The 22,355-nt window shown below is 45.9% G+C and overlaps 1 protein-coding gene across 3 annotated transcripts in view; it reads right to left on the bottom strand.

The window, feature by feature from the left end:
• Positions 1-22,148, bottom strand: part of GALNT18 (polypeptide N-acetylgalactosaminyltransferase 18) — a 362,854-nt gene extending 340,706 nt beyond the window's left edge. For all 3 annotated transcript variants that reach the window (XM_040258372.1, XM_040258375.1, XM_040258374.1), the window contains exon 1: positions 21,482-22,148. In XM_040258372.1, the coding sequence (XP_040114306.1) occupies positions 21,482-21,716 (235 nt within the window). In that variant the 5' untranslated portion in view covers positions 21,717-22,148. The remainder of the gene's footprint in view (positions 1-21,481) is intronic.
• Between the last annotated feature and the right edge of the window lie 207 nt (positions 22,149-22,355).

Here is a 22,355-nt window from a genome sequence, read left to right as displayed (position 1 = left end):
GAATATTTATGATCTTCATGTTATCACAAAAGCTGTACTTTTAAATGTTTCTACCCAATATTTAAAACCATTTTTTCTATCCTTAAAAAGACCTACAGATTTTATTGGACTGGCTGCTATTTGAGACGTGTGGGACTGCTAGGACTGTGGACTGCAGATTTCCAGATCAGGGGAAAGGGAGACAGAAAGTACTGGAGTCAGAGTGATTGCATTACATAGCCAGTTTTTACAATACATAGCCAGTTTTTACCTATAGTGTGAATAAGGACATGAACTGGAGCAAACTACAGGTGATGGTGAGAGACAGGGAGGCCCGGCGTGCTGCAGCCCGTGGGGTCGAGAAGAGTCGGACACAATTGGGCAACTGAACAAAAACAACAATATATTTAACCATTTTTCAATGATATGTATGGGCTTGATAAGTAAGTTAAAAACCCATTTAAAAGCACTATGAATTTCTGATTACCCTTAGTCTTGTGTGAGCTCCACTGACAGGTGGTGACCATATCATGTACCTGGTTGGGTCTCAGTTCTAGCATCAACAAAGTGAGGCAGGCCTACAGTTCAGGTGACCCATTGTTGAGCTCATGTTGCTAAGGAGAGGGGAGGGACAGAGCAGATAAGCAATCTGTTTCCAGTCCTAGATACTCTGGGCAACATCACACCGCTGACTGGCCATACCAGGATTTGAGCCACATCTGTCTGCCTTCAAATCTTAGCACCTTGTCTGAGCTGAAAGAGGCAGGGCTGCTGCGTATCAGAAAGATACGTTTGGGACCAGAACCCAGACTGCCATTTCAGACTTTTCAGAAGCTTCCTGGATTTTGCTCCTGTTTTTGCAAACTGGCAAAGACCATAAGACCTCCGCTCTCAAGGCAAAGAGAAATTGATAAGGAATTTGGGAAGCTTTTCTGCCCCGGGGAAGAATCAGCCTCAATGACAGTTTGGTATTAACTAGCTCAGCCATGCAGGGAGGCATAATTAGTTTCCCAGCTCAGAGCTTCATTCCACTGGTCCCCCACACCCCAAGGGCTATACAATCTGTTTGAAATGAAAAGAAAAACAAAATCACTGCTCTCCTCAGCTCACCCATTGGGCTATTTGCTCGTGGCCACGGGCAAAAGGTGAGGCAGCCATCTGTCTACTGAGGTATAAGAAGAATGGAATAGTCATTTTTAAATGACATTTTCAATTTTTCCCCTATGTCTACTATGCCCTCTTCCACCCTACTGCTTAAATGACTCTTTTCAAATTGAAAATATCAGGGAATAATAGGAAAAGAAAAATTGTAGTAATCCTTAGCTCCTGCCAACAGGCTGCTTTGTCCTGGTGGGCAGAGTCCGAGAAGAAACTTCTTCCTGTGACCATGTCTTGGCTGTACCAACTGGAAAGGATGGGAGAAGCTGTGCTGGTTACTATGAAGACCTACACCCATGGGTGGGTGATTTCCCAGGTAGCACCAGGGGGCCCAGGAGGTCTGGGCTGCCCAGCTCTTCTCCTGCACCAGCTCCTGCCTGTGATGCCCAAGGAATTTCAACAGAGCAGGAAGGAAAAACCCTCTCCTGACTCGGGAGCCATTCTTTGAGAGTCCTTCCTCGTCTCACAGTGCAGGAGCCTTCTGAGTATGAAAGGGCAGTTCCCAATTCACCACCATCACCCTAGAGACACCTTGAGAGGGTGTGGCTCTCACAGAGGCCTCGGGGCAGAGAGGAGACCTAGTCCAGCCAGAAGCCAAAAGCTTTCTCTCAGCTCCGGGGGCCGGAGGAGTTCTTTATTCTTTCTTGGAAATTAAGCTACACTTTCTCCTTCCAGTTGACTCAGCAGGTATCCATTTAAATGATCTCAACTTCATCTCTCCTCCTGAAACATAGACATCCTGTTCAGCCGCATCTTTTCTGGAGCCATTCTCCGCTTTTGGTGCGGTTTATTCTTCCTCTTCTGTACCCACAGGATTGCTTTCGTTTGAAAGTGACCACAAGTGACAGCTTCATTACAATAAAGACATCATGGGTCCCTTGAAGGCTTCAGGCTTTTCTCACAAGCTGGTTCCTGGGAGATCTCAGTGGAGGAAAGCACATTTTACACACACACACACACACAGAGCCATGGCTTCCCTTTAATTAAACCTTGAAAGAGCAGTGTAAGCCATGAGAGGCCCTGAGAAAGGCCCCAGGACTGCATGTCTCCCTGTCGCTGATCAAGAAGGCGGGCGCAGCGTGAGACAGCCTCACAGAAGCCACACCCAAGCCTGGAGGGACAAGAATCAGCTCTTTGGGCCCCTGGCTTCCCTTCCAGACAACTCTGAAGCCAGAGACCTGGGTGTGAATCCTCTTACTAAGTGGTTTTAGGCAGGTCTGCTTATTTATTCATTTAGTCACTAAACAAATTCCTAATTTTGCATGTAGTTTCCAGTGAAACACTGGAAAATGGAAAAAAATAGGCCTCTGTCTCCACTCTTAGGGAATGTACAGTCTAATGGGAAAGCAGATGAACAGTTAGTGTGTAGTACAACTTTCTCACCTGTAAAATGGGACTAAGGATCTGATTTTAAGGATTAAATCCTAATAATACAAAGAAGATTAACAGTACCAACTAAACAACTAGTCAGTGCCTGATAAATGTTTATTTTTTTCTCTTTTCCTGTCCTTGGCACAAAATCTCTGCCCCTCCTCCATCTGCACCACTGTGCAGGTTTGAAAGGCCGGGAAGAGGCCTGCTCCTGATACAAAGACTGCACCACCAGGAGCTGCCATGTGCTGCGGGACCTGAAGACAGGTTCTGCTCCAGGTGCTGTGTCCCCAGTCCTGGAGAGGATCCCAGGTGCTGGGGTGCAGGCCCCAAGGACCCAGACAGGGGCCCTCCAGCCTCACCCCATAGAAAGAAATCTGCCCTTCCTTTGTCCCTGGAGCACCTGACTTCATCTGAGAATACAAAACAAAGGGTTACTTCTTACTGCAGAAGTTTCTTCTCATGTTGAAGGGAGTAACTGGATATAGAGGGGAATTTTCTAGACCTGACTCAGGACCTCTCCACCCCCATCCCAGAATCTCTGGCACCCAGGGGAGGATCCTCAGGTCAGTCACCAAGTTGTTCTGGGTCGTGCATCCCTCAGCACAAAGTTTGAGAGTGAGGGTCCTCTTGTACCTTCTGGTTCTAGTATACTCTGAATCTCAATAAAGAGCCTTCAGACAACAGCCTTCACAGTTGACATATGACTTGGGAACTGCCAAAGTTGGACAGCTCAACTTTTTTGTTTAATAGATGAAGAAAGAGGGAAGGGGCTGCATAGAGCTGCACAACACAATATTTTGTTTCTAATAGTGACCAGAGTGAAATAAGATTTAATTTTTGATTTCTAAAAATCAATGCATAATTTCTGTACTTCGAAAGTAATTACAAACCAAAAAATACATATGCTATTTTGCTAAAAAAAAAAAAAAAGAAAAGAAAACAAACAACTAGCTGTTGTTGAAAAACATTCACAGTTGTATAGTTTTAGGTACATAAAAGAATTATTTTGTTTTGTTAAGGCAATTCTTATCCCCCTACTCTTAAGTGATCAAAAAAAAAAAAAAATTCCCACTAATCAAGAAATGGTTTATTGTCCAGGAAGTTTCATAATGATTTACTTCAACTCCCTCTAGTAAAAAAGCAAAACTATCCCTCAGTTTTCTGTCATTAGTAAGAGATCTTTTTCAAAAAGGACTTTAAATAGATAAGTACTTTTAAAAAAAAATGTAGAATGTACCTTCTCAATATGAAACTACATCTATCTTTGAGTTGTAAAGAATGTATATTAAAATTAGATCATGCAACAAAATGCACATTTTGTAGAGAAGAAAGAAAGAAAAGATTAAATTGAATCTTCCTGACAATTGTCTTAAATCACACCTTCCTGCCTGCAATTGAAATTATAAGTCACGTTGCTTTGTGTTAAATCAAATTCCCCCCAGCAGGAAGACAGGCTGCTGCAGCTCCAGTTCTGTTGGGAGGTGGGTTGAGATGGAAGAAAACATTTCTCTCCTCCAGGAGGCTCTTCCACCACCAGGGATTTGAGGAAAAGAGATTCTCTGACCAGGTAACAGGATACCTTTGCATAACTCTCTCACCAGGTTTCTACAAACAGTGCATTCCTAACATTGTCCCCGGACCACTGTGATGCCAAGTGGGCTTTATTTTACAAAACAAATATTTCTCTACAATTGAGGGCAGGTCCCCAGGCCTGCAGGCTTAAAGATTTCCAGGCAACAGTCACATCAAACTGAGACACCCCAGGTGTCCAAATGTCACAGTGTGAGGCTGGGCTCCCCTCTAACCTCACTTCTGAACCATCTCAGTTCAGTTCAGTTCAGTTAGCTCAGTCGTGTCTGACTCTTTGCAACCTCATGAACCACAGCACGCCAGGCCTTCCTGTCCATCACCAACTCCTGGAGTCCACCCAAACTCACGTCCATCGAGTCGGTGATGCCATCCAACCATCTCATCCTCCGTTGTCCCCTTCTCCTCCTGCCCTCAATCTTTCCCAGCATCAGGGTCTTTTCCAATGAGTCAGCTCTTCGCAGCAGGTGGCCAAAGTATTGGAGTTTCAGCTTCAACATCAGTCCTTCCAATGAACACCCAGGACTGATCTCCTTTAGGATGGACTGGTTGTATCTCCTTGCAGTCCAAGTAAGGGACTCTCAAGAGTCTTCTCCAACACCACAGTTCAAAAGCTGAACCATCCCAGGCTGGCCTTAACTGGGGAAATCCTAACACACTCATCCTGTCAGCTGCACTGAAACAGGGATCAAGGTTGATAGTCTAGGTGTTACAACCAGAAAATGTATCCCTGACCATATTTTCTATGCCAGCTCCAAGAAGAAAAGGTGGTGGGAACAAAGGGAAGAGGGAAAGTGGAAGACTGAAGGAAAGAACGTGCTCCCCCACACACCCACCATGTGATAGGCAGGGTGGGGTGCTGTCCATTCCGCATTTAATCAGCACTTCAATTATTTTCAACTCTTAATCAGCACAACAATCCTACAGGGTTTAAGGAGCAGTCATCCTCATGTCCATAGCTGGGGGAACTGAGGCACAGGGAAGTGAAGAGACTTGCCCAAGATCACCCAGTATGTAAAGGGCCATGCTGATTCCAGCCACTGTCTGCCTGCACACGCTTTGCCATGATTCACAAGACTCCAGTTTCCCTCTTCCAGGTAACTGTTGGTTTTACTTAATGCCTGAACCTGCCCTCTCCTAATCTTCTCTATTCCACTCCTCTAAACCCTCCTCATTCACCAAAGGTGTGTCATTAAATCCCAGCTCCTCCGTAGAGTCTGCACTACCAGCACACTCTTTGAGAATTCAATATTAACCCTCACTACATTTGTTAGTTTGCAAAAGATCGTCACCTGTTTCTTGGGTTGTCTTCCTAGCCTGACGATGAGATTTTCAAAGCAAAGGACTGTGTCCTACATACACACCCGGCACAGAGTCAAGCCCATAAGGGGTGTTCAGAAGCAGCCACAGAAAAGCCTGGATTGGTGCCTTTAAAAGCTGGGCTCCTCTGCGACCCCTTCCCGGGGCTCCCCCTTTCTCCCAGGGCATTTCTCCCACAGTGTCCTCCAAGGCCTGTACAGCCTGCTCCCCGACTGGCCCTCTCTGACCTCATCCAGTATCCCTTTCTCCCACAGTCACTCTGGCCTGGCCACACTGTTCTCAATCCACAGACGCCAGGTCCACTCCTGCCTTGGCCCTTGTGCGCTGGGTGTTTCCTCCACCTGGAACTGTTACCCCAGACAGAGCTCACACCTAACTTTCTTCAAGCCTCTCCTTATCAGAAGGCACCTGACTACCTCACTTCATTGCAAACCCTTCATACGTCCGTCTTCATCCCACTGACATACCTCCACCACTTACTAGGTGCTTAATAAAAGCTAGTTGGACGAAGGAAGGAAAGAATCTGAACGCATGACCAACAGAAGATACGAATACCTCCCAGGTCACTGTCAAACTCTGAGTCAAAGCAGAGGGGAACAGGAACTTAGAAGTAGCTTCTTCCAACCATCCCAGGCCTCCACCCCAAGCCTCAGTGCCAGATCTGGGGCCCATCTCCAATACCTGCCCACAGAACTAGGGCCCACATTCTATACACCTGAGCCCAGATATATTCCTTTCTTGATTAAATGGGAATTATGGGCAAACCTGGACATGTCTGCAGTTTCCTCTGTATGCAACGCTCCCCTTCATAGCCCCCAACTTGACCCTATCCCCTGATCCTGGAAGACACTTCAGTGAAGCTTTGCTCTGAATGAGCAGAGGAGATGGTTTTGCTCACACTTAAGTCTGTGAAGTCAAGTAGGCCTTAGGAAGCATCACTACAAACAAAACTAGTGGAGGTGATGGAATTCCAGTTGAGCTATTTCATATCCTGAAAGATGATGCTGTGAAAGTGCTGCACTCAATATGTCAGCAAATTTGGAAAACTCAGCAGTGGCCACAGGACTGGAAAAGGTCAGTTTTCATTCCAATCCCAAAGAAAGGCAATGCCAAAGAATGCTCAAACTACCACACAATTGCACTCATCTCACATGCTAGTAAAGTAATGCTCAACATTCTCCAAGCCAGGCTTCAGCAATACGTGAACCATGAACTTCCAGATGTTCAAGCCGGTTTTAGAAAAGGCAGAGGAACCAGAGATCAAATTGCCAACATCCACTGGATCATGTAAAAAGCAAGAGAGTTCCAGAAAAACACCTATTTCTGCTTTATTGACTATGCCAAAGCCTTTGACTGTGTGGATCACAATAAACTGTGGAAAATTCTGAAAGAGATGGGAATACCAGACCACCTGACCTGCCTCTTGAGAAACCTATATGCAGGTCGGGAAGCAACAGAATTGGACATTGATCAACAGACTGGCTCCAAATAGGAAAAGGAGTACGTCAAGGCTGTATATTGTCACCCTGCTTATTTAACTTGTATGCAGAGTACATCATGAGAAATGCTGGACTGGAGAAGTACAAGCTGGAATCAAGATTGCTGGGAGAAACTGTCAATAATCTCAGATATGCAGATGACACCACCCTTATGACAGAAAGTGAAGAACTAAAGAGTCTCTTGATGAAAGTGAAAGAGGAGAGCGAAAAAGTTGGCTTAAAGCTTAACATTCAGAAGACTAAGATCATGGCATCCGGTCCCATCACTTCATGGCAAATAGATGGGGAAACAGTGGAAACAGTGGCTGACTTTATTTTTCTCGGCTCCAAAATCACTGCAGATGGTGACTGCAGCCATGAAATTAAAAGACGCTTCCTCCTTGGAAGAAAAGTTATGACCAACCTTGCAGCATACTGAAAAGCAGAGACATTACTTTGCCAACAAATGTCCATCTAGTCAAGGCTATGGTTTTTGCAGTGGTCATGTATGGATGTGAGAGTTGGACTAGAAAGAAAGCTGGGCGCTGAAGAATTGATGCTTTTGAACTGTGGTGTTGGAGAAGACTCTTGAGAGTCCCTTACTTGGACTGCAAGGAGATACAACCAGTCCATTCTAAAGGAGATCAGTCCTGGGTGTTCATTGGAAGGACTGATGTTGAAGCTGAAACTCCAGTACTTTGGCCACCTGATGCGAAGAGCTGACTCATCGGAAAAGACCCTGATGCTGGGAAAGATTGAGGGCAGGAGGAGAAGGGGACGACAGAGGATGAGATGGTTGGATAGCATCACCAATTCAATGGACATGGGTTTGGGTGGACTCCAGGAGTTGGTGATGGACAGGGAGGCGTGGTGTGCTGTGGTTCATAGGGTCGCAAAGAGTCAGACATGACTGAGCGACTGAACTGAACTGAAGTCTTCTCCTAGAAACAGAGATATTGCTGGGTGTGAAGGGCCAGGCCTGCAGTCTGTCTCAGCCTTCCACAGCACTCCACCCTAACAACCCCTGGCACAGGCCACCTCCTGTACCTCCAGGGAAGGGCACTGACAAAACAGTCACTTGGTAACCCACCTCAGGGTCCTGCTGCTCTCATGAATCCTTCTAGTATCACCTGCAACCCTCCTACTGAGAGAGGGGTGATCCCATTTTCTCTTGCTTAGCATCACTGGAGCAGAAAAACAAGAGGGTGCCTAGTTCCATACTAAGGAGCTTCAGAGAGGTAACTTATTAACTGCATCACCTTGGACAAGTTAACTACAGTCACTGAGACTTGATTTCCTCATCTGTAAAATGGGGGTAACAACATAATCCCACAGGGTTGCTTACAAAGTTAAAATGAGTTTTCACGTAAAGCATTTAGCATATAACAGGTGCTCAACAGATACTGATTCTCTGCCTCTTCCAGTTTCTTCTCTAGACAAGTTCAGAGCTGTTTATACAACCCCTCCTCTCCTTTGTTCTTTTATTTTAATTTTTGAATCATTGATAAAATTTTCTTCCATTATTTCCCTTTGGATTCTCCTTCTAATACAAATCCTCATGCATGCATGCTAAGTCACTTCAGTCGTGTCCTACTTTTTGCAACCCTATGGACTGTAGCCTACCAGTCTCCTCTGTCCCTGGGGATTCTCCAGGCAAGAATACTGGAGTGGGTTGCCATGCCTCCTCCAGGGATCTTCCCAACCCAGGGATCAAACCCGCATCTCCTATGGTTCCTGCATTGCAGGTGGGTTGTTTTTGTTTTTGTTTTTGCCACTGAGCCACTGGGGAGGCCCTCAGGTTCTAATAAAATTTTTTTAAAGTCTGGCCCAATTATAGTCTTGGAGAGTATACATCCAGAGAAGGCAATGGCACCCCACTCCAGTACTCTTGCCTGGAAAATCCCATGGATGGAGGAGCCTGGTAGGCTGCAGTCCATGGGGTCGCTGATGGTCGGACACGACTGAGTGACTTCAACTTCACTTTTCACTTTCATGCATTGGAGAAGGAAATGGCAACCCACTCCAGTGTTCTTGCCTGGAGAATCCCAGGGACAGGGGAGCCTGGTGGGCTGCCGTCTATGGGGTCGCACAGAGGCGGACATGACTGAAGCGACTTAGCAGCAGCAGCAGAGTATACATCATAATTCTTGCCTGTTATACTTTCCTCCCATATACTCTTTTTAGAAAGCAAAGTAAATCAGAGGATCAGTTTATTATTAAAGTGAGATTTAGAAATGTTAAAAGACTGCTTCTCCAACTGTGAGGCAGGTCTCAAGCCTTACCAACACCCCTCCCAATACTTGGTGGCTCCTTCTCTCCCTTCAGAGAAATATGATGATGATTAATTACAAAAAGCCTGTCCCACTCATCAAGATCCTTTGAGGCAGGAACCACGTAAACACAAAGGATCATAACTGCAATAAAGAGAAACCAGAAAACCTCTCTGCTCTGGGACCCTACCCAGGCAGAGCTAAATAAATCTGAAACAGAAGATCAAAAAGGATCCTCCACATGGATAATAGAAAATGTCACCAGCATAAACAGGAAGAGAGATTAGTTCAATAAAGGAATAAAGTGACATCTGTGGGTCTCAAGTAAGATTTTTGCTTACTTTTAACTTCCCAGCATATAACTCACAAGGTTATTAATACGGACTCCTACTGTTTTGGGCAAATAAACAGCTGCTGAGGTTTTGTGCCCAAACCACTTTATTAGAGCTTTCCTTTACAGCAATTGTTTTTTCCTTTCCAAATCCTCAAAGGCTCAGACTGCTAAAAAAAAAAAAAAAAAAAACAGGGAGTATTAAGGCAGAATGAATAACACAGAAGAGAGGAGGCAGCTTGTGGGGGCAGAGCAAATGGGGCAGGGGCTGCCAGACCCTCACCATCCCCTCTGCCACTCTTGGACAAAGTCAACGTTCAAGATCAGAGAGCAGAGACACAGATGTGGTGCAATCAGAAGAGCTATTTTCACCATGATGCTAGGAGTTACCATTGAAAAGAATTTACCAGCTTGAGAAGCTGAGGATGACCAGCTCTCCAGGTTTTCCCAATGTTGAGGGTCCTCTGCGGACACAAGATTTTCAGTTTTAAAAAAGGGAAAGTCCCTGGCAACCCAGTGGTTAAGACTTCAGATGTCTACTACAGGCGGCGCAGGTTCAATACCTGGTCAGGGAACTAAGATCCTGCATGCCACGCAGTGTGGCTGATACATAAATACACTTTTTAGAAAGAGGGGAAGTCAAGCAGGACTATTGGTCACCCCAGGAGCCACTTGACTGTGCCAGTGCACAGGAAAGCACTGTAGGAGTTTGAAAGTCACATGTGAAATCTGAATGAGGTCCAACCTACAGCCAGCACACCCTGCTTTTCCTATGAGGCCAAGTTCCTGGGGGGCTCACAGTGATTCCAGAGAAAGGGTTTCCGGAGCTTCCCTTGCTGGCACCCCAACTCCGAGGTTCCTTAATTATACGAGGACAAAGCAAGCCGCCTGCCTGGATCCCTTTTTCATCAGTCTCTTGCTAGACCTAAGGCCTCTAAGCTTACATTTGAAAACCATCTTTGATAAAATGATCTTCCAGTCCCTCCTCCGTGAGACTGTCATCTTTTCTCTTCTGGAGAGAGCACAAATGCTAGAGACGGTTTCCCTTCTTGGCTTCACCACCTAGCAGCTCTGTGACCTTGGGCAAACTTAAGTCACTATGTCTCAGCATTCTCACCTCTCAAACTCTCCCTCACATGCAGTGATGCTAAAAGGCGGTCATGCGTGGACAGCACTGAGCCCAGTCCCTGACCCATAGGCGTAGTTCTCGTCTTCTCTTCCCTTTGATATCATCCAGCTTCAATTCTTTATATGCCTGTTGCTCTTAAAGTAAATCAAGGGGTTGGCTAAGATTATCATTTGGCATTTCTGTAACTTCAAATCTCTCCTTAACTTTCATTCTCATTTGGCATTTCTGTAGTTTGAAATCTCTCCCTAGCTTTCTATCTCTTACATTCATTGTCCCAAGAAATCTTGTACTCCTAAGTCTTAATATACCACTAACATGACACTTATTAGCCCAAGTTTCAAATCCTGCCCTGGTCACTGAACTGCCTTCCCTCTCCTGCAGGATCTCAGTGGCCTTTTTAACTCTAAGCTCCCACAGGACAGAGATAGATAAGCAAGTCAGACCACTGAAGCCAAACCAGGCACCAGAACTTTAGATGCAACATCCCTATTTGTCCAGCGGTTAAGAATCTACATGCCAATTCAGGGGACACAGGTTTGATCCCTGGTCCAGAAAGACCCCACATGCCTCGGAGCAACTAAGACTGTGTACCACAAGAGGAGGAGGTGCACCTCCTGGGCCTTTCTGTCTAGAGCCCACGCGCTGCAACAAGAGAAGCCCCTGCTTGCTGCAACCAGAGAGACTCCATGTACAGCAACAAAGACCCAGAACATCCAAAAATAAATAAGTAAACAAAAATTTGCCTTTCTTTGGAATTGGAATGAAAACTGACCTTTTCCAGTCCTGTGGCCACTGGTGAGTTTTCCACATTTGCTGGCATATTGAGTGCAGCACTTTCACAGCATCATCTTTCAGGATTTGAAACAGCTCAACTGGAATTCCATCACCTCCACAAGACCAGAGATCAAATTGCCAACATCCGCTGGATCATGGAAAAAGCAAGAGAGCTCCAGAAAAACATCTATTTCTGCTTTATTGACTATGCCAAAGCCTTTGACTGTGTGGATCACAATAAACTGTGGAAAATTCTGAAAGAGTTGAGAATACCAGACCACCTAACCTGCCTCTTGAGAAATCTGTATGCAAGTCAGGAAGCAACAGTTAGAACTGGACAAGGAACAACAGACTGGTTCCAAATAGGAAAAGGAGTACGTCAAGGCTGTATATTGTCACCCTGCTTATTTAATTTATATGCAGAGTACATCATGATAAACGGTGGACTGGAAGAAACACAAGCTGGAATCAAGATTGCCGGGAGAAATATCAATAACTTCAGATATGCAGATGACACCACCTTTAAGGCAGAAAGTGAAGAGGAGCTAAAAAGCCTCTTGATGAAAGTGAAAGAGGAGAGTGAAAAAGTTGGCTTTAAGCTCAACATTCAGAAAACGAAGATCATGGCATCTGGTCCCATCACTTCATGGGAAATAGATGGGGAAACAGTAGAAACAGTGTCAGACTTTATTTTGGGGGGCTCCAAAATCACTGCAGATGGTGACTGCAGCCATGAAATTAAAAGACGCTTACTCCTTGGAAGAAAAGCTATGACCAACCTAGATAGTATGTTCAAAAGCAGAGACATTACTTTGCCGACTAAGGTCTGTCTAGTCAAGGCTATGGTTTTTCCTGTGGTCATGTATGGATGTGAGAGTTGGACTGTGAAGAAGGCTGAGCGCCGAAGAATTGATGCTTTTGAACTGTGGTGTTGGAGAAGACTCTTGAGAGCCTTGGACTGCAAGGAGATCCAACCAATCCATTCTGAAGGAGATCAGCTCTGGGATTTCTTGGAAAGGAATGATGCTAAAGCTGAAGCTCCCGTACTTTGGCTACCTCATGCAGAGCTGACTCGTTGGAAAAGACTCTGATGCTGGGAGGGATTGGGGGCAGGAGGAGAAGGGGACGACCGAGGATGAGATGGCTGGATGGCATCACCGACTCGATGGATGTGAGTCTGGGTGAACTCTGGGAGATGGTGATGGACAGGGAGGCCTGGCGTGCTGCGATTCATGGGGTCGCAAAGAGCCGGACACGACTGAGCGACTGAACTGAAACAAAAATTTTACAAAATAATAATAAAAAGTTAAGTATAGATGCAGCACCTAACCATCTCAAATAGGTGCTCTACCCTGAATCTTAAACTCTGGACATGGGTGAAATGAACCTAATCATGCCAAAGAGCTGGCCTTAGCCTCCTCTTCAGGCATCATTTTCCATTGCTCTTGTCTGTCCTGAGGAGATGAGTGCTAATGTCACTTCTCTGGATCTTTCCAAACACTGTGTTTATGTGTGCTCAGAGAGGACAGTGGTAACAAACGTAGCCCAACAAAGTGTGTCTGCTAGCCCCAGTACCATTTCAGCAATACCATCCTAAAGGAAGTCTGTCCCTCTCATTAGAGTTGGACACTGAAGACTTTCCAGTGGTGTCACTAAGGGCAGCTTCATCTCCCAAAAGCAAACCCTCACAAAACTAAAACTGAATGCTGGGCAGTGAAAGAGAACTACATCTCAAAAATACATGCCTACTGACACAATCTATAATTGTGTAGCCAGAAAAAACTACCAAAGCATTAGTGTTCACACTATCAGGAATCCTCCTGCTTAAAGCTCCAGTGGGCTGCATTCAGCTGGGTCCATAGAGTACACAGACTTACACGGAAGATTCCAGAACAGCAGCTGTTTCCAGTCATTGTCACAACATATTGTAAATTGGAACCGTTTGTAGTAATGTGTTATTAACAATAATTTAAGTACCAAAGCATATGAATGATTAACTACGAATTGAAGCCATTTCAAGGTTATCACATTCTCTTGCATATTAATATGCTTTCTCAAGTCGGAGAGAAAGGGATGGAGTGAGAATGAATGCAACGTGTTGGGACGTGCGTGGTCCTGGCCCTCCCCTGGGGCGTGTGCTCTGCATGTGAAGGCATGTGTGTGAAGAGCGGGGAGCATCGAGAACACCTGTGCTCAAGCATTGCCCTGTGGAATGGCACTCATTTTGACCCCGAAGGCAAAGTGAAATTTGATAAGTTGACAACTGTAGGCGAAATGGAATTATCAAGTCTTTGCAGAATTCAAGGCACTGCAGCCCTAGGGAGACCTTCAAGGTCAGCATAAAAGTACAATCCACCATTTACAGAATCTAGACCATCAGCCAGTGGACCTAACCCTCTCTGCCCCTTGCTCTCTACCACAGTGCCCATGCCACATCGATGGACTGCCCTTCCAGCATCTCTCTCTCCCCAGATCCCACCTTGGCGCCTTCTGGCTACAGTCATCACTCATACTCAGTTTGGTGTTTCCCCAAAGGACCTTCTGTGTAATATCAGCTCAATCTGAGCTGCCCTCCAATATGCCTCTCACAAGGCACCCTATCTGTCCTAGTCTCCAGAACAGAACACAAGCAATGAAAACTGGCAACAATCCTAAAGAGACTCCCAAGCTCTACATCAAGGCAGCAGCCCATTCAACTTCCCAAGTTAAGTGACATCAGAAATCCTGTAGGACAGTAGTGAAGATGTTCCAGCAACCTCGCACTGGATCTGGACCCCACAAACACCTTTAAAAACACACAGACCCCTAAATCCGCGTAACTGAAGCTGCCCTTCAAGGCCCTCACAAACCAGAAAAACAAACTGTGGCTCTCCAACATTTCATTCTGAATTCTCCTTGAGGCTCTACATCAACCTACTTATCAAGGGCAAATAACAATTTATGTCAAGTGAGTGGGAAAGAATGTGGAATTCATTTATTTTACAGCCTACACACTTCTGGATAAAAATGAAAATTCTTTGGCCATGGTAAAAAAAAGTTGTATTCTTTGGCAAGACTTTTCTACTCCATGAAGATATGGACCTGGGCTATTAATAAAGATAATTGGCCTCAACCTCTAAATTTTGCTATTGGACTCTCTCAAAATATCAATTTCTGTTACTATTATAATTTCACATGCCACAGTTCATTCCGAAGAACAAATAAGTTTACTCTTTAAATGACACCCTTTCCTCAAATAATCTTCAAGCATTTTGCAAACATCATATCCTCTTCTTTACAACCCTGCCAAGTCAGGGATCAGATGAGAAGGACATCAGCCAATTCTCAGTAACATCCAAAAGCTATAAGGGGACCAAAAAAAAAAAAAACAAACCCTCCTAACAACTGGGCCTTGGATATTTTCCGATTTTTAGGGACCATATATGTGTTTATAATTTTGGTGACCAACCTACTGTTACTGAATTAGTTACTGTTACTGGTACAATATGCACATACTATGCCTAATAAAATTTTAGGAAACAAAAGCAGTTAATAATCCATTTCTCCCATTGTTCTGATGATCTTGACTCAGTGAAGTAAGATAATGGATTTAGAAATTAGTCATATAATGTAATACATTAGTAATCATGGTATTCAGAAGGGTAAATAGATGTTACAAGAATACCACCCAGGAATTCAATTTCATTTTAGATTTGTTTACTCTCTTAAATTCTTTACGCTACCATCATCCCTCAAAGAAATCTAAGTCTGATGTTTCCTTTTCTCCCAAAATAGTGATTTTCAACCCCTTTTTAAAAAGAAAGCAGAGTCCTTTAAAAAATGAAATATCTTACAGAAAACCAAATATAAGACAGATGAAAGAGAAACAACATTGGTTGCATAGAGGGGAGAGAATGAGGAAAGGAGGGATCAAAGAGACCTCACTTGACCCTTCTATTTCTTAAGTCCCAGATCGATCAAACCTTCTAGAAGCTTGGGGCTCCTGGGGACAGAGTTTGAGAATCACTGCCCTAAAGCATATGTGCAAAGCAAAAATTATGTGTATATAAAATAGAATATAGGCATGATATAAATTTCATCAATTAATGATATATGGAAATAAAACACATACATAAAATACACAAATTGCAAACACTGATATCCCAAGAGAAAAACCAGCAAAAGACACCAGTACAAAATTAAAACAAACACAGGGCTCAGGAGAAGATGCTAAGTTCTACAGCAATCAAGGGAGTACAAAGCAAAAGACTCAGGAGAAGATGCTAAGTTCTACAGCAATCAAGAGAGTACAGAGCAAAAGAACAGAGCATTTGATAGCAGTTACATTTGCCCAGAAACAGTTGAAGGGTAACACCCAAGGCTGGCCAGGCTCTGAGAAGCAGGTACAATATTATATTGCCATTGGCTGCATAGAAAGATTTTCCTTTTGAAAAACAATCTTTCATAAAAATCGCTCATATTTTTTGTCAGTAATAATCCCATTTGTGGAAATGCACCATTAAAGTCATTCAAAAGAAGAACACAGTGAGGTAAAGATGTTTATTTCTGATTAGTTATAATAGAAAAGAAAATGTTCAATAATAGGCAAGGGGTTAAATCAATAATGGTATACTGATGGTGGAATATTATGCAGTTACTAAAAATACAGTAAAAGTTCTCTTTAAGAAAGAAAGTGAAAGTGAAAGTCACTCAGTCGTGTCCGACTCTTTGCAATCCCATGGACTACACAGTCCGTGGAATTCTCCAGGCCAGAATACTGGAGTGGGTAGCCGTTCCCTGTTCCAGGGGATCTTCCCAACCCAGGGATTGAACCCAAGTCTCCCACATTACAGGCGGATTCTTTGCCAGCTGAGCCACCAGGGAAGCCCTCTCTTTAAGAAATATCCAGTTAATTGCCTCTCTAGATTAAGCATGTTTTCATTCTCTCCATGAAAAACAAAACCAAACAGGATGTGATTGTCCCTCTGTGTCAATTTCTCTCCCTCACCCTATTCACATCTCCAGCTAATAATGGCATTATAAGCAAACCAAGAGTACACTAGGTTTGTTTCCAAATGTGTTTAGAATCTTGGTACTTGTCATTGTAATAGCGTAACTTAATCACATATTATATAACCAATGGAAGATCATTACTAAGAATTTAGAGTTATTTCTAAGAAAATTAAAGCTTTGGAAAGACTTTATAGAACTTTTCACATAAATAGCAGTTAAATTACTCATGAACAAAGTCACTGCAAAAGACCAAAGTAATAAAAATGTGGGCCACTACACTGCTTCATAAGTACCTTCAAGTTCTCAATGAACATTAAAGAAAACAGAACTAGAAATCAGACTTTGTAAACAGCACTTTATGGGAGTGGCTTATTCCATGAAGAAGCTGTTTACAAAGTCAGATTTCTAGTTCTGTTTTCTTTAACAGATCCAAACCAAAGATAAAGCCTTGGCCTTCCATCAGAAAGCTGAGAAATACATGCACAGTAAAACAAAATATTTAATACATGTATGTGATATTTTGTTTTAGTTTCTTCTTTAATCAGGTTTTCAGTAAACTGGCTAACTCAAACCCAAACTGTGTTGAAGAGGTATACTATCGTCCTTCAGAAACACGTTCACTGCAACAGGGACTAGGAGGGTCTGGATTCACCTCTGTATCCAAAGCTACCACTCAGTGTGGTGCCTGGCACATACCGGGCCTCCAATAAATAAGGACTAAATCAATAAGAGAAATCAATCCTGAATACTCGTTGGAAGAACTGATGCTGAAGTTGAAACTCCAGTATTTTGGTCATCTGATGCGAACAGCTGACTCATTGGAAAAGTCCCTGATGCTGGGAAAAGATTGAGGGCAGAAAACGAAGAGGGCATCACCGATGCAATGGACATGAACTTGGGCAAACTTCAAGAGATGGTGAGGGACAGAGAGGCCTGGCTTGCTGCAGTCCATGGGGTTGCAAAGAGTCAGACACCACTGGGCTACTGAACAACAATAACAAAATCAATAAACTATGTAGCAAATATTGAAAAAATGCTTCTAACAAAAAGCAAACTGAGGAAAGCAGAATATAAAATTACATGTAAACCATGACTACACCTGCATTTTTAAATATGGAGCCAGATGGACAAAGCTAGAAGGCAATGTCAAAATACACAATAGTTATGTTAGATTAGAATGAATTAGAGGAACTTTATAAATTTTAAAATATTTTATTTAATGTTGGCTCATTCTTTTTTATATTCAAGAGATGCTAACCAAGAAAAATGAAAAGCTGTATGGGTTTCTACGCGACTTCTACAGTAAGACGTGAACCCACATTTCCATTTCCTAAGCTCTCCGACACTCCAGCCTCCTTCACACTCTATACTTAACCCACTGCACCCCCTCCAGCAATTCCATCTTTCTCCTCCAAGACCAAACCTGTACTAATACTTGTTTTGTGTTTCCAATCCATCAGGATGCTATTTTTAAAATCCAGAGTTATCCACCCTCTCATTTACCATCTATCTGGTTAAAAAATAATTATCAAAACTGCAATTTACATTCCCAAGAGATTCCCAAACACCATCTAATTAAATCATTCAATCAGAAAACAAATTAAAATGAAATATCACTGCAACCCCCAAGAGGAAAATAAACTTTTCAGTCATGACTAGAACGTAGCTCCAGGGTGACGCTCCAAAGCCTCTTCTAATTGCAAGTCCTATGGAACATCCAATAGAACATTTTGTGACATTTGCAGCTTCCAGGACAACTTTCTTTCCAAAGCAAAGAGGAGCCTGTGCAAGGCTCCAAAGCAAAACATAGTCATTTGAGAATGGAAATGCTTTTATTAATGACTAACCAGTGCCCTGGGCACCCACACTGTGTGCTCATTCATTCATCTACTCAGCCATCCAACACACACTCTCAGAAGAATGTGCCAGGAACTGTCCTGGGTGTTCCACAAACACTTCTTATGTGAATGTAACCTCTGCCTTTTGGTGTGAAACAAAACCCAGAGCTTCCTGAGTTTAACTATGGAAGAGTCTCCAGGCAGAAAGGCTATGACTCCATCATCCCTCAGCCACCCTCTGACGTCTCCAACTCTGACACCCACTCCCACCATCCAGGGACTCTAGCAGAGCCCTGCTGCCCCTGTGACTCACTGACCCTCTTAAGGGACAGTCTAGCATGCGGTTAAGAACACAGGTCCTGAAGCAACATGAGCTTGGTTTAAATCTCTGTACCTTAGACAAATTATATAAGCTCTCCATATGTAAAACGGAGCTTACATACTTACCTCATAGGGGGAGGAGAATTAAATAAGTCAACGTACATAAAATACTTAAATAATGCCTGGCACACAGTTGATGCTATATAATTTTTGCTACTAACTATTATTATTATCCCTATTCCCCCTGAGCTTAGCAGAGTAAACTGGTTTGCTCAAAAGGCCCTCCCTACTAACTAGAGGAAACTCGACAGTGGAATACACGTAAATGGCCCATATCATCAAGGGCAAGCCTCTGATCTTTTCCTTTCCCACCCTCTGCCTTCAGAAAGTGGCCCTTTAGTTCAGTTCAGTCGCTCAGTCGTGTCCGACTCTTTGCGACCCCATGAATTGCAGCACGCCAGGCCTCCCTGTCCATCCCAAACGCCATAGGACCCTTACATAAGTAAGATAAATCCCTAGCCCACCCGGCTCCTCTGTCCATGGACTTCTCCAGGCAAGAATATTGGAGTGGGTAGCCATTCCCTTCTCCAGGGGATCTTCCCAACCCAGGAATTGAACCTGGGTCTCCCGCATTGCAGGCAGATTCTTTACCAGCTGGAAGCCAAATTTTACTTTAAATTCCCCCAAATACTTGTTCAAGGGTGGCTCCAGCATCACTGGGGGTGCTGTCACTAGTTGTGGCAACACCATCATGGCACAACAGCCAAGCATCCTCTGCCTCCCCCTGCCTCTTGGCTAGTCTTTGCCAAGTCACTGGCCCTTCCCCACCCCACTGTGAGCTATGGCTTCTACCTCCAGCCGAGAATCTGGCCTTTTCTGAATATCCACAGGACTCATAATACAGTCATTGCACATACACAAGAGAGCTGGATCACCATGTGTTTTAAGAATAATGCTCCCTCTTTTTTTCTTCCCCTCTCAATTTTTTCAGGTATACACTTGAAAGTTTCAAACAAGGCATAGCGATAAGGTTTCCTGGGAGCAAAAACACAAAGGCTCCTTTCAGCTTCCACACCGCACTCATTTTCACGTAGAGTCTTACAAATCACATGATAGGGTCCACATGCAACATGACAGGGGTGCGCTCTGGGATGGGCCCATGACCCCAAGATCTCCTCACTGCTTCGCAATGTAGTATCTTGCTCACTTCCTCCCTGACCAGACTGGAAAGCACAAGAGGATCATTTTCCAGAAACATTAACACACACACACACACACACACACACACACACACACACACAGAATCTGTGAATGAAAATCTCTTAAAATCTGTGGGCAAACTAGAAATGTCAAAGTAAGGTATGGCCTGCATCCCTCTGAGAACATTATGAATCACCCTGGGGCAAACACTGTACTTCTACCGCTGACTAATTGTCAATCTGGACCCACGGGATGGAAAAGAACAAGTAAGAAACACAGCAACAGGCACATCAGAGAGATAAATTGATCTGCTATGCAAGCCCAGTGGCAGGTACCAAGGAGAGCTGCGAAGCAGAGGCGTCAGAGCCATGAACTTGTTTTAAAGTCATCAGTCAGTCAGGAAGCACCGTGGATATGTATACCTCTCCTGCACTCACCTGAACCTCCCGCCCTGGGAAGGAACTTTTGTACATATGGGAAGCAAACCAAATGTAGAGAGAGCAGCTGTCTCCACCATGGCAGGGGCAGCAGATGCAAGGTTGGATCCTGACAACCATGTGTAAACAAATGAGAGTGCTCCTGGGAGAGAAATAGTCAACCAGATATCTGCCAAAGTCTGCCTGGTTGACAGGTGAACTAGGCTCTGCTGGCGCTGTCCTGCCCTTACAAAGCTGACATGCCTGGTAGAAAACGGGGAATAGAAGCAAAGAAAAAAGAAATGTGAACGTGAGAGACGGGCGTGTGTGTGCACACTCTGACCTGCGGTGCCCAGCTGGAGCTCTCTATCTGCTGCCTCTGACAGCTCATCGGACAGGGTCGCCTGGAGAGAGCGCTCAGTACCCCATCCTCCCCTTGACCCCAGCCCTGGCCTGGAGCGCAATCACCCTGCTCAGCCTAAGACTCCAGACCTAGCCCGCGCGGATCTGTTTGCTCTGCCCCAGCCACTCCCTGGGCCTGGGAGTGGAGCTACCGGAGGGAATAGCCTTCACTGGCAGCCCAGGGCGGGTTCTCCCAGTCCTGGGCGGAGGCGCCACCGCAGTGGACAGAGCTCCAGGCGCCCATGCTTCTTCACCGAGCCAACACCTGCTCTTGGAGACGGTCTTGGACCCGCGGGCTGTGGTGCGGGTGGAGACCGCTAAGGTTCAGACAGCACTCCTAGCCACAGATCCCTCTGCACACCCAATCGCCTATGGGCCGCTCACAGCCGGGCTGGGACTAGGGCCGTGCAGTCTTCCCAGCTCCGGCTCGTCCCGCAGCCTGTAGGTCCTAAATGGCAACGACTTGGGCCTCTCACGCTTCTCCCCGTAGGCCCAACAGTAGCCAAATGAGCTCGATTGCCTTTGAGCGCTCCCTTGTACACACACCAACATTCACATGTACCCACACTCTGAACCGGACCTGTGTGCGACCCCTAGAGCCCTCGAGCAACTAGCCGGTAGTCACACGCACACTGGGACACGTGCGCAGCGCACCCCCACACCGCCAGCGAGCTGCACACACCCGCGCGTGGAGCCCCGCGCACACACGTGTGCCCTGGAGAAGCGCGCATAGCCGCCGACACTGAGGGTCCCGTACTCAGGCAAGAACATACACGCAGCCCCGCCAAGCGTCTGCGGCCTCAGAGCCCCGCAGTCACTCGAGAGATGCCCCCACCAGCCTCGGCGCACCGCGCACGGCTCTGGGCACTCCCCGGCCCCGTGGGCTGCCCAAGTTTCCCCGGGAGCCCGTACCTTGGATATGCTGCTTTATGACATTCTCCAGGTGATCCAGCCGTTCAATAATCTTCAGGGTGTCCCCTTTGTCTTCCTCCAGCTTCTTGTCGGGAGCCGGCTCCTGCCCCCGCACATACACGCTGGCGATGTAGTTGGTGACCCAGCCCACGTAGAGCAGACATATGATGTTGGTCATGCCGCTCAGGATCACGCAAGTGGACACCAAAGTTTTGGTCTTCCTGGTGCACACCATTCTGGGCTCCCTCCTCCATATAGAGCTCCCGGGGGCCCCTTCTCTCTGCGCACCCGGGACTCCCCCGCGATCACACCCCCTCGGACGCCCCGGGCCGCCGGGCGCCGGGGCACCTGAGTCCCGACGGTCTCCAAAGCCCGGACCGCTGGCAGTGGAGCCGCCGTGCCCAAGTTTGGAGCTCCCGCCGCTGGCCGCCTTGAGAGAGAGCTTGACAAAGGAAATGAGGTGGATTATTTTTCCAAATTAAAAATCTCCGAGCCCTTCTCGAAGCAGTCACGGGTGGTCGGCAGCCGCGCGCCTTGATACGAGCATCTGGGAAACTTTGCCACAGCCTGGATCCGCGGCCGCGCCGCTTCCCATCGCCGGGCGCCGATTGCCTTGGCGGTCCGACCCGCCCGCGCTGCTGGAAGGACGGCGGCGGCGGCAGCAGCGGCGGCGGCGGCAGGGAGAACCGCGGAGCCCAGCGGCCCGGCCCCCTCCGAGCGACAAGCGCCGCCACCAATCGCGCTCGGGCTCGGAAGAGGGGCCGGGGCTGGGCGGTCGCGGACCAACGGGGAGGGTGCGGGGGGCGGAGTCCGGCCCGGGGCCCCACCTGCTGGCCGCCCCTGGCCCCCGCCCTCCAGGGACGCTCCAGAACCT

This window comes from Oryx dammah, unplaced genomic scaffold (genome assembly GCF_014754425.2).
Source record: "Oryx dammah isolate SB20612 unplaced genomic scaffold, SCBI_Odam_1.1 HiC_scaffold_17, whole genome shotgun sequence".
NCBI lineage: Eukaryota > Metazoa > Chordata > Mammalia > Artiodactyla > Bovidae > Oryx > Oryx dammah.
The sequence above is the reverse complement of the archived record's forward strand: the minus strand, read 5'-3'. Positions and strand labels throughout refer to the sequence as shown.